The sequence below is a fragment of the Scophthalmus maximus genome, chromosome 3 (genome assembly GCF_022379125.1).
Source record: "Scophthalmus maximus strain ysfricsl-2021 chromosome 3, ASM2237912v1, whole genome shotgun sequence".
In the NCBI taxonomy this organism is placed as follows: domain Eukaryota; kingdom Metazoa; phylum Chordata; class Actinopteri; order Pleuronectiformes; family Scophthalmidae; genus Scophthalmus; species Scophthalmus maximus.
Window position 1 is genome coordinate 4,547,275 of NC_061517.1, and position 12,797 is coordinate 4,560,071.

General features: G+C 47.1%; 1 protein-coding gene across 1 annotated transcript in view; it reads right to left on the minus strand.

The window, feature by feature from the left end:
* The window catches only part of syt6a (synaptotagmin VIa), a 56,983-nt gene extending 46,028 nt beyond the window's left edge, over positions 1 to 10,955 (minus strand). The window contains exon 1 of the mRNA XM_035644404.2: positions 10,734 to 10,955. Coding sequence (XP_035500297.2) covers positions 10,734 to 10,890 — 157 coding nt within the window. The 5' untranslated portion in view covers positions 10,891 to 10,955. The remainder of the gene's footprint in view (positions 1 to 10,733) is intronic.
* Positions 10,956 to 12,797: the final 1,842 nt, after the last annotated feature.

Below are 12,797 nucleotides of genomic sequence, written 5' to 3' on the forward strand. Positions count from 1 at the left end.
TTTCATTTTTAACTCTCTTTGCTCTCCTTATATAATAGTGCTTCATTCCCACTGTGCTCTGAACCATCGCGGAGGGAATTCTCTCTTTTCATTTCTATTCGTTGAATCTTTTTCTTTCCCTGAATGACACACAAAAAGAATTCTGTTTTATTATCAGATTGATCCAGTTGGTCCCAAAATATTTCCAGAGTCTTTTTTTTGGGGGCACATATTGGAAATGCACATAAAAGCAGTTGAATTGAAATCTTACACTTCAGGGTCAGTAGGTCAAACTAGCTGAAACGAATGAAGTCTCACACAACGGTCCTGCAGCCAATGATTTTACCTTCATGGTTCAAGGTTGTAAATGTTCGGGTTTGTTTTTTAAATGTATTATAAAGGTGTTGATTCGACTTGGAGGAAGCAGTTTGTGTTGCTGTTGAACTGCGTTCACATTATTTTGTCCACCTCGTTTACACCAGTGAAGGTAGGTATATATTTGTCGTAGTTTAAATTTGTTTCTATCGAGCGAAAAACATAACAGAATATGACTCAGAAGCCGCAGCTCAGCTGCTTGTGAATCTGTTATGGTTATTTATGGCTTTCAGGAAACTTATCCTTATGCTAACATGTATTTGTCACGTTTGTTTGCTGGGGAAACACCTGTTGCCTCTTTGCCTCGGGATTAATGAATTCCAGGTCAGTTTGTCAAAGAACACAATCCACAGTAGGATATTTACTACGGCCTCTGCAGGAAAAATGAAATATGCAAATTTAACGGATGCATGTGTTGATGAATAATGGAACTTGGCCCCCAGAGTGTGTGGTTATAACTTCTTGTTGTCTGAACACACGTCAGAAAATTCAATATGGGCTATATTTCACGGGAAGCTTCTTTTTTTTTGTCCAAATTTTTTTGCTGGTTTTTGTCCTTCTCCTCCGAGAAACCTTTACTCCTCTCATATCTTGCGCCGCCGTCTGGTATTTCGTACGACTGATGTAATGTGAGATGATGAAAACGCGACAAGGACACGTGGCCGTTTTTTTTCCGCGGCGAAACCACGGAGCGATTTTTCCCGCTGGTGGACGAGCGCTAAGGTCATTCCATCAATTCTTGTCAGCTCAGGCGACGTCATGTCGGACCGGGGAGCGTCGGCTTCGCGGAGGACGCTAATATAATCACAGGGTGAACTGTCACAAAGCACACCTCGGACTGCACCGCCGTTTCCCACGTTCTGTGCAAAGTAGGAGGATTAAAAAAAAAAATCAAAAAAATCAAAGCCTTGCCTTTGGTGCAAATGAAATATGATCACTCCCGTCCTGCCAACTGCGTGGCCCGACCCTACCTGCGCACACACACACACACACACACACACACACACACACACACACACACACACACACACACACACACACACACACACACACACACACACACACACAAAAAGAAAAAATTGCGCGCGCACATCGACGCGCTCACCAATCTGCACGAGAGCACGTACAAACACACGCTGTTCTTCGCCCCCTAGACTTTTGAGGCTGTTATTGAATTTGTCGTCGTCCCCCCCCGCCGCCCCATCTCCCTGATTGTACTTCTGGTGGGTCATGTTTCCTCCGGGGATTGTTAATGGCAGTATAAGTGAAAACACAAAATATAGGAAGCGGCAGAGATTCCCGGGAAACGGGAGTGATACAGTCTGAACCGATGGAGGGCCCCGGGCGCCGTATGTTCCTGGTGCACTGTGACTAACAGCTCACGAACAAAGGAGTTATAGGCAGGAACAACAACAACAACAACAACAACAACAAAAGAGTACTGACTTTACCTTAAAAAAAGACATGTTGTATCTTATCAATTTATGCTCTCGCCCTTTTCTCTGAGCCTCATCTTCCATCGCCACCATAGCCCATGGCGCCACAGTTCAGTTCGCTGTCGGCAGCAGAGTATGAAACAATGCAGTGTTGCATATACATATCACACCCTTGCAGATATGCATATACATATCACACCCTTGGAATCGCCCCTTGGGCTTTGGTATTTGTATTTAATTTAGCCGTTCATGCGTGCAACGTCTCTATCTAATCAGGGAGTACGTTTTAACATAGTAGTCTTCCTCCTCCTCCTCCTCCTCCTCCTCTTTCCACATTATCTTTGCCGTCGCCTGTGGAGGGGGTTCCAGTTTTAGAAAAGGAAACATCTTACATCCTGCACCCACAAGGCGAACAGATGAAACGACTGACGCCCTGCTGTTGAGAGACGCGCCGCACCGTTTCACTGAGTCACGTCACTTTACACAGTGGGACGCGCACGTAACCGCAGCATAGGTGTTAAAAACAGACCGTGTGGCGTATAATCAAAACTACAGAACGCGGCGTGGAGTCTATACGAGCCTCATGAGGCGCGGCGTCTCGTCGCGGCTGGAAACGGACGGGATGAGGCCTCCGAGCTATTTATATCGACTTTATATAATCATCAAGGGTCTCAGAAAGATGTTGCCTGTGTGTGTGTGTGTGTGTGTGGGGGGGGGGGAATATGCTCAGTTAATGGGCATTTAGGAACTGTGTTGTACTGGTTGCTGCAGAGACTGCTTATGTACAGGGCCCAGAATCTGGTGCGAGGCCCCTGTTCACACCTATGAGCAATTTCATATCTCTTATTAATGTCGCGACTCCAATTAATGTCTTTGGACTGCGGGAGGAAGCCGGAGAGAACCCAGGCAGACACGGGGAGAAGACGCCGACTCCGCACAGAAGAGGCCCTGGTCGTTTTGGGATTCGAACCGAGAACCTTCTGGCTGTGAGGCGACGCCGCCGACCGCCCTATTTAACGGACGCATTCATCCGCTCGCGCGCTTTACGTCCGCAGACGCCGACCGTGGAACGGATTCTCTTCATCCTTCATTGTTGGAGACAAGGTTTTTTTTTTCCCCCTCAGATGTGGTCGCATGTGTGTTTTCAATACGTTTCATTTTTTTCATGTTGCGTGTATCCTGTAATTTAATGAGGAATGTAAATTCATTCAAAAAAACGTATTTATCTTTTAGAGGCTTGAATTAAAAAGGGCAGATGTTTTTCTTTCTTTTTTTTGTACAACCGGTAATTGAAGGCTGATTGAGTTACAGCGGCGTCTGTCATGATTTCTTTGGCAAGAAAAATTTACTCAATATGCCATTTTTCATTTTCCTCTGTTTCACTCCAGCCGGACGGTAAAGGTCAAATTATATTTACTGAACGTTTTCTACAGTAGATTTGAGGGGAAATCAAACGTTTCCATGTAAACATGGAGGTGGAAACGTCACCAGAATGTGCCAGTCGCACCCACAGGCTGCATCGCGCTGTCAACCTGACCCACAAACCCTGTTAGACGGATTTCTTTGACATCATCGTTCGGGTGAGAAAGCTCACAGAGAATGAAATATTACAAACACCTTTGGGGGGGCAAAGGGAAGCACCACAAACAACAGCTTTAGTGCCGTGTATATGTTGAACGGTGCCCGTTTGGACAGGTTTCTATTTTTCTTCTATTTCTTTCTTCGAACACCATAATGTAAATCAAAAAACTGCATAGGAACAGATGGGGTCAAATTCTTCTTTGTAATATGAATCATTACCTTGCGTCTTCTCTGTTACTTACATCCGCAATGATTGAACTTCCATCCACTTATAGCAGCACAACAAGTCGTGAACTCAACACTGAGCAACTGTTTTTTATTTAGCTTGGACAGATGGTGCATTTTGATGGTTTCCTCTGGAGATATTAAAGGAAATATATTATGCTCATATTCAGGTTCATAATTTTAGTTTGGGTGAGGCTATTACTCATTACTAAATACTAAATTATTGACTTTGTAACTTTAAGTCAAAAAACGTAATTAATTAGTGTCAACTATTGAAATAATTCTTTTAATTTGATGAACAATTTTCTTTTTTCAATGAACATCTAGTTCGACTGCACATTCTTATTTTTTTTAATTCTCTATTCATGTAAATCCATTTATATTGTGACGCAACTAAAATTTCAAATTAGCGTGTGACTTTTTCAAGAAGGATTGATCAACTAGTCAAGTTGGTTGAGGTGCAAAAAGTCCTTTTTTCACATGGAAAACACTGTTTTCACATATTGTTTATTCAATTCCATTTTATTTGTATGGCGCCAAATCCCAACGTACATCGTCTCAAATATTACAGGGGGAAACCCAACAGTTCCCACCATGAGCAAGCACTTGGAGGAGAAAAACTCCCTTCATCATGAAGGAAATATCAACTCCAGTTGACATCGGGTGGCTGATAGAGCTGATGCGGCGTGCTGGTAACGGTCGTGGAATAAGAAAAAATGTGGCGTCGGTGTCTAAAAGCGAGCGGCCTGCTCTACTGCACATGTCCACGATGAACTCTCACAATGCAAGAATGGAAAGCCTGACGCGGCGACACGGCGGCGACACGGCGACGGTTGCGGGGCGAAGGGTCAATTCACACTCAACTGTTGTGTATGTGCACCAATTTGTAGTGTGATGTTGTGCTCCAGTGGGGCACATGGCGCGGAGAAAGGAATTTTCTCCCGCTCGGCCGCGTCTCTCTCCCTCGTCCTGTGAGGACCGATGCCTGCTTCTTAAATCAATACACCGATGTTTCTGCCCCGTAGCGCAGCGGAGGCCTTGCCCCGGCGCGCTGGACCCGGCAACACACCGCGCGGTTTCCACGTCACTCGTCCTCCGCGGAAACATTTTCAGCCCTTGGTGACTCTGACCGCCAACGCGAGGTGCGAGAGAGAGCGCCATGTGTCGCCTCCGCCGTTGAGTCAGTGAAGAAGGGTTCGTGTCCCTCATCCACGGGGACGGATTCGCATTCGCGACGGTGCCGCGGCCGCTTCCGCTGCGGAGCCGGACGACGTCGCTGGAAGTCAGCAACCTCCTGGGACGTCCCGGGTGCCGTCGGAGGTGAAACGTGGAGGGGGAAGCCCTTCGGAGAAACGGCGACGAAGGCGTTCTTGTTCATAATGCTGTTCACAGGCCGCATGCAAAAGGAGCTGATTGGTATTCCAGATCGCTGTCTGACTTTTGTCTTTAGTGCATTCATTTTAAGGAAAAATGTGCTCCACTTGGCCAGTTCTTATGTCCTCCTCCTGCTCCACCGGCTCGATGACCCTACTCTTCCGTATCTGTTTGATTTCAACCCCTGGTGTCATCAAAAACACTCTTCCGTGAGGTCATCTGACACCTCCACACCTGTGTGAAGGTGCAACGAAAGGATAAGACGCTGGGTGAATACATATGAATATGTAAAATACTGTATCTTAAGGTGTTTTAATATTCTGATGATTACAGTAATGATGGCGCAAGCCTCTCGGGACCGGCGGCTGCTCTTTTCATGACGGCTGAGACAGACAGGTTTGATTTTCTTTCGGCGCTCTATCTCTCACAACAGGAGCAGACCAGGTCTCCAGTGTTCCTTTGTGGTCCACAGTGAAATGTTGTATCAATAAAACACAGAGACAGTAGACTATTGGTATGAATTATTGAAAGGCACAGCGGTTCAGATGGGGTTCTAATCTCCACAGTGCAGTTAATTTGATGCTCTTGTTTTTCTGCTTTTTTGGATTCAACCTGCAATGCACCATCTGTCCCCGCGAACGCAGCGCGGACAGGAGAGGAAACAGACCAGTGGGAAACAGACCAGTGGGAACCAGACGAATGATCCGCTGACGCTAATGTCCTCCGCCAGCCAAGGTCCTGCTTAATAAACCTCAAGATGAGTGGAGCGTGCGAGAAAATGATGCGATCAAAAATGAGCCCCGTCAATTCCAGCCCACACACACCTGAAGCTGCAGCTGACAATGAAGGTGGAATTTGTAATCTGTGTGTGTGTGTGTGTGTCTCTCTGTGTGTGTGTGTGTGTGTGTGTGTGTGGGCTTAGGGGATGTGTTTTGTAGCCTGTATCAATGCTCTGGAGTGAATATCAATATCTAAAGCAGCCAGTTGATCAGTGGGAAACGTGTGCTCAGCAGAGTGTGCGCCGCGGTTCTGAGCACTCATTTATCTCACTGGGAACGTCTCGTGTTGCCGTTCACACGAACAGCAGGTGGGTCCCGCGCGGTGACACCCCCGCCCCGATTGGAATACAAACAGCCGAGCAAATTGGTCAATAGAGACAACGGGGTTATTATCTCCCAGCCGTATCAGGACAGTGGGGGAGTGAGAGTCCCAGGCTTTCCAATTAGTCGTTGTTATTTTATCATAATCGATTTGAAGCTTGGGCAGGGACGCTCAGCCGACGGCGGGACGTTTTGGGGGGAAATTTGTTCTGGTAAAGTGCCCTCTGCTGTGAGCCCGATGGCTGTCAGTATGTTCAAACGGCTGCATGTTCACAAAACTAATGTGCTCCATTGTCACAGAGCAGGAAAGAGCTTCAAACAGCGCTCCAGCTGAAAATCTTAGCATTAAAGGCGACATATTATGCTCATGTTCAGGTTCATATTTTTTAATTTGGGTTCCCACTTGAAAAGGTTTACATGCTCTAATGTTCAGAAAAGGCATCGGTGTTCTCATACTGCCCATTCCTGCAGCTCCTCCTTTCGCCCTCTGTCTAAAACACCTGGATTTATTTTAGCCCCGCCTCCAAATGAACCCCCAGGCTGCTCCGATTGGCCAGCTGATCCAGTCTGTTGTGATTAGTCAACCGATTTCAAAATGTGTCGGAAAAGTCACGCCCCTTTAACCAGAGAAGTGGAGATTCTCAGATTGCAGGCGGGTTTACCCAAAAAGAATCCAACTGTGACATCACAGTGGCAGAGAAACCTAAACCAGTCGTTCAGAGCTTCACGCTGTCGGGTTAAGGCAGCTCACAAAAAACGACAGGGTGTTTTTTGGACAGGCAGGCTCCACAGATACACACATGGATGTGCACAAACACTGAAAAAGTGATATTTGCATAATATGTCACCTTTGTGCGGAGATACAAACTGTGATGAGACTTGCAAGCAAATGTACATGTTTTCCAATTTAATGCGAAGGTAGATAAAACCGATACAGCGCGTAGTGGTGCATTCACGTGGTATTGGAACAATTCAAAAAATTTGTTCCTGACTAGGAAAATTCACGTGAAATTTTCCGAGTGGGTGACGTCACACACACGCAGAAACATGGCGGAAGAAAGAGAGCGTTTTTTGTTTGATGGCAAGAAAATTGCGATTAACGGTGCCAATGTACAGATATGTCAATATATTGTCATTTGTAATATGGTATTTAGCTGTAATGAGTGACCTAAATTAGTTAAAAAAGGAAAGAATATTCAGTTGCCTGTCACACCGGATCCTTTTCTTTGCTCTTCATGTCGAGATGTTGTTCAAAACGCTCCAAACACACAAATACAAACTCATTTTTCTTCACTTTGTCCACGGCTTTTCCATATTCCGGTTACCGACGGCACATGAACGCACCGAGATGGGGCCTTCCGAGGAGAACGCGAACGCAAGGCGAGCCTTAAGCCTCTGGGTGGAGGGTTTCCGTGGCAACGGTAGACTCTTAAGCGGAAGGCTGGCCATTGCTGGGAGACGTGCTGACCGGAGCGTGTCTCGTCGTATGCTCACACAGCACTTGGCTGTATCAGCTATCAGCCGTTAGCAGTTGAAGCCATCTGCTCCTGCACAGAGTTAAACATGTGGCGGAGGCCGTCATGCTGGTAATCGTGTATTTCACTCGCAAAGTGGAAGTTAACAAGCCAAAGCTAACTGTCCAGAAGTGGGAGCCTGTGAAGGTCTGTTCCTTTTAGAAAGAAAACCTTGTGAATCCGGGGGAAGTGAAGCCAATGAGGAAGTGCCTGAGAGGTGTATTCTCTCGGATGACCAGCAGAGGGCGACTCCACTGTTTGTTTCTAAAGAAGTCTATGAGAAAATGACTCAACTTCTCACTTGATTTATAACGTCAATAAACATTTTCCTGAGGAGTTCATGGTTCCATCTCTAGTTTCAATTTTTTCTTCAAGACACCGTGATGTTCATTTTGTAAATTATTACAAATAGACGATTAAATACGGTTATGCATTGGGGCGTGGATACAGTGTGACTGACAGCTAGTAGCTTCCAATGGGTGCAGGTCACAGATGTAGGACGTACAGTAGACAAGCTCTCAGTCAGGTCTCTCCTGGTTTTTAAAAAAAACAAGATAGCGTTGGCCAAAATGCTGAAACTCGAGACTGCAGTTCACGAAGACCAATTGGTGACGTCACGGTGGGTTGACACTCCGACAGATCAGTTAAAAAAAGACTCATATGTCATTAAAATGGATGGGTGGATGGTCAGCTTTGTCAGAGCCGACAGGTCAGTGATGAAACTAAAGCAATGTATCACATTGGTTTGCTCCTCAGTGATCGATAAAGTAATAAAATTCGACTGAGCAATAAATAAGAAAAATATTTTAAAGTAACTTTGCCTGCATTGTTTATTCTGTTCATTCGTCCCAAACGAAACCAATGCACCAACTGTACATTAGCTTGCACAACACGGCAGCTCTGTGAGTGGGAGTGGTGCCACAGTCTCTGCATTTCATCTCAGTCAGACTCTGACTTGTCACTGAACTCACCACCAACTCCACTTCTTCATGTCACGTCCCCCAAGTCAGTCCTCTTTTTCTCTCTCTCTCTCCCCTCTCACACACATTAGATCCACGAAGCCCTGGGAAATTTTTCTACTCCCGTGGATGCCTCTTTGCCCCGGGTCATTCTGCCCCCGGAGGCAAATTTGCATCCGACCACGTTTTCCCATTCGACCGTGGAAACAGTCGCACTGCGTCTGAAATATATATATATATTTTACATTGTTTTTGTGGATTCTACACACGAACAACTCAGAATGCAGAACAGATGCTGTCATGCAGTACTACAGATTTAAACTGTGAAACACTAGGGGGCACTGCGATTGTAGAATAATATTTTTCTATTGGGTTGTTACAATTGTATCAGTAGCCAAATCACAACGAACATCAAGAAAATATGTATTTGGTTTAACATTAATATGGAAAGGATACTATAACTTTAGGTCATGAGACAAAACTGAGCCATCAATCTGTTTTCTCCCATAGAAAAATCAATTCCCTCCCTCTTTGGTGAACACAAGCACATATTCCTCTCTGCAGGATCCATGATAACATACGAGGAGACATTTCATACAACCCCCCCACCCCTCCAACCTACACATCCTCCAACCTTATATGAAGCAGCTTGTCTTTCGCTTCCGTGTGGCAGAAATCATTTGCATCAACGGCAACATAACTCGCAATGGCATTTCATGTCCCCACAGCTCAGTGGCGAGCGCCAGTGGCACCGCGATGTACGTTCAATTCCTCCTCTGAGGATGATGCGAGGTGACAGTGGATTTGGTCAGGATTGGTTGACAAGCACTCGGCGAGCGGGGGACCCATCCTTGGGAAGAAGAAGAAGAAGAAGAAGAAGAAGAAGAAGAAGAAAAAAAAGCAGCCACAAATGATATTTCCTCTTTTCCTGCTGTGCACCTGCTGACAAAGCTGAAGACCCGTGTTTCTGTCAAACAGAGGACGTCAGATATGCTCCCACGAACTTACCACAAACACTCTGGCGGATGGATTATTAGCGGATGAATAACGATCACAGTTGCATGCAACAGAGCAGATGTAAAATTCCAGTGGCCCTTTCTCTTTAAACAACTGCCCACTGAAACATTTTCAGTGCTTCAGCTCTGCCAACTCAAAATCTTTGCACAGTGAGTGCTCGTGGGGGGGGGAAGCCGGTCTTTTCTAAACCTATGAAGCTACATTTATTCCCACATCCCGCGTGTCCACGTCTTGTGCAGTGTCACCTGCATTGCAACACGTACGTTCACAAGTTTCCTCTGCTTCTAGAGACAAACCAGCCAGCATTGCGTCACACCGAACGGCACAGTGTTCACACCGCAAAGACTTACAACCCACACACACACACACACACACACACACACACAGTCTGCCGGGGGCTGTGGTGAAGCCGCCGCGTTAGCAATGCGTTCGAAGAGAGGGGCGGATTATTCCCTGGATACAGGGTGATGCCCCCACCACAAGTGCCAAGGCAACAGATGCACGAGGCGGCGACGGACGTGTAAATCACCCCTCGTGAATAAGTCGCGAATCCAGTTCCTGATGTTTGAACTTTGAATTTCACTCTCTAACTGTTCACGTTGTTCACTCAGACAATGTAGGAACATGTATAGTCCTGGAGAGAAACCCCCCCCCCCCCCCCCAGGATTGTTTCTCATCTCTTTTCTTTGTAAGCCTGAGCGGTCAGGACAGCATCAGCTGGCGTCAGTCAGCCTCCGAGGCTTATCTATTAGCGGTGTAGGAGCCCTGCTCTCTGGAGCAAACTGGGGAGTCGATGTGAGTTTGTTTTATACACCTATCGCCCCCCCCACGTCGCCCTCGGGTCACGAGAACTCATTAAAGATGTATTAATGGCTCCGAACGCTCCGTGCCGGAGCCACGTCTGAGCGACCATCTGTGACCGCGCATGTGGTGAAAACAGTAAAGAGAGGAGAGAGAGAGAGAGAGAGAGAGAGAGGGAAAAAAAAAAAGTAAAAACACGTGTTACAGTTAATGGCAAGGAATAGGAAAATTAGCAAACCGTGCCGCTGGAGTTCCCGAACACGATCCTTTCAAAATTGAGGGGGGGGAAGGATCAAATCTGAGCATGGAGACTTGGAAAGCGCAACATGAGAGCCACTGTCCTGTAGATCAGGAGCTAATCATAGTGCTTACCTCGCTCCTTGCGGTCAGAGGTCTGGCTGGACAACAGGAGGAGGAAATCCTGGCAGGTGTCGCGGTCCAGCAGTGTGCTGTTGTGCAGGCAAAGGTCAACAATTAGGGTCACGGCTCTCTGACAGACCATGTCATGCTCCTCTCGGTCAGAACTCATGCTCCCAGCTGCATCCTCAGCCGCGTGTGCTCATCCAAGGGGACTAACACACCCACCCACACACACACACACACACACGCAGCAGCAGCAGCAGCAGCAGCAGCAGCAGCCCGGCGTGCAGGAGACGAATGCAACTTGTCTCCGTCCTCGGCTGATTCTTCTCCATCTCCTAGAATCTCTCATGTGTGTCTACACACAGACGCACTCGAGTGCATGTGCATGTTTGCGGTCCGTGTGGCGTGTGTGTGTGTGTGTGCGTGTGTGTGTGTGTGTGTGTGTGTGTGTGTGTGTGTGTGTGTGTGTGAGTGAGTGCGTGTGTGTGTGTGTGTGTGTGTGTGTATAAACAGGGCAGTGTTGTTCAGCGAGATGAACATGCCGTATGCATGCCATGCCATGTATGTGTGTGCGCAATAACATTTGTGCACTTAATGAATCACATGTGCCACCCCACCCCCCCCCCCCCCAGGTGAGTTGTTGCATCACGCTTCATTTTAAAGAAGCCAGTCGAATGAAACAAGCCAATCGTGGGGCGATGCACCAACAAGTGCTGTCGCCCTAATGATCCCATGTCCCATGTGTTTCTTCCTCCCTCCTTTGCCACACCCCCCCTCCCCCCCTCCATCCTCGTTGTGACTGTAATGCCACCACCAGCACCACCAGCCCCACTCTCCCCCTCTGGGTGTGCTCAAACTAAAAAAAGAAAGGAAAAAAAAACCCAAACCTCGTAAAGACCACTGGGCTTGTTTTTCTCATGTCGACTGACATGGCTGGTCCCTGCGGGTCAGGGTGTCTCCTGTGATAAAATCCCCCCCCCCCCGAGCCAAAACCACCTGTGGCCGCCAGGTCTCTCCGCTCCGACTGACAATCCCCCTTCGGTCCGACTGCCATCCCTGTTTACAACCTGTAATGATGAGGGTTTAACTGTGTGTGTGTGTGTGTGTGTGTGTGTGTGTGTGTGTGTGCGTGTGTGTCACAAAAGGAGAGGGACAGTGAGGGAGAGCGAGGGAGATCATAACAGGAGGCTGCATACAAATGCTGACACACACACCTGGTTGCCAGTTTATTACAGTTGGTGCACGCAGTACGGCTAAAACGAATGCAGTCTGATTCCGACCCAAAATTAATCCTATTCACAAAGTTGTCATAACTTCAGTTTAATTAATCCCCCTGATCTTCCGCGGATTAAATCCAAATCAATTTCTCGTATCACGTCCGGGCATTCATTTTCAGATCAAGGCCGCGAGGGCAAAGAGGGGGAAAAGAAGAAGTAAGGAACTAACTGACTTGACTTTCTTGCTGCATTATGTCAAACTTATACAAATTGTTCGACCGTATCTCTTAATTATGCTCTTACCAACTTAACCATTAATCAAAGTAATTTAATAAACCCCAATGACGTATGAGGCACCAGGAGCATGACTTCATCCCTCTGTAATTACAAAGTGATGTTGAGCCTGACCAGCTACTGGTCGACTTCCCCACTTGATCGAGTTAAACCAGGGCGTAAATACTACGCTGCCTACGTTGGTGGGCTGTTGTTTTCCGAAACCGCTCTGCTAATTGGGAGCCGACGGAAGCCCGAGCCCCCCAACCTCCGAGGGGTTGGATCTCCTGTGTTTCCTGTTGCCCGGAGATTGGATCTATTGGATGTACTCGTCTTGGGCAATCCTGATTAACAGGCAAATGTATCAAATTGTTTCGGGCTGAAGGGGTTTTGTCAAAAGAGTCAATTAACCCGCGTTCATACTGCCTCAGACCCCCATCATTTGCCCGGCGGCCTTGTGAATGCAAGCGGGTTCACCGCGACCTGTGTTCACAAGACAGGGCAACTCAATAACCCCCCCCCAGTGCTGCCATAACGGCATTAATGGTGAAAAGAAAATAGACCTGGGGGGAATCATATTCAC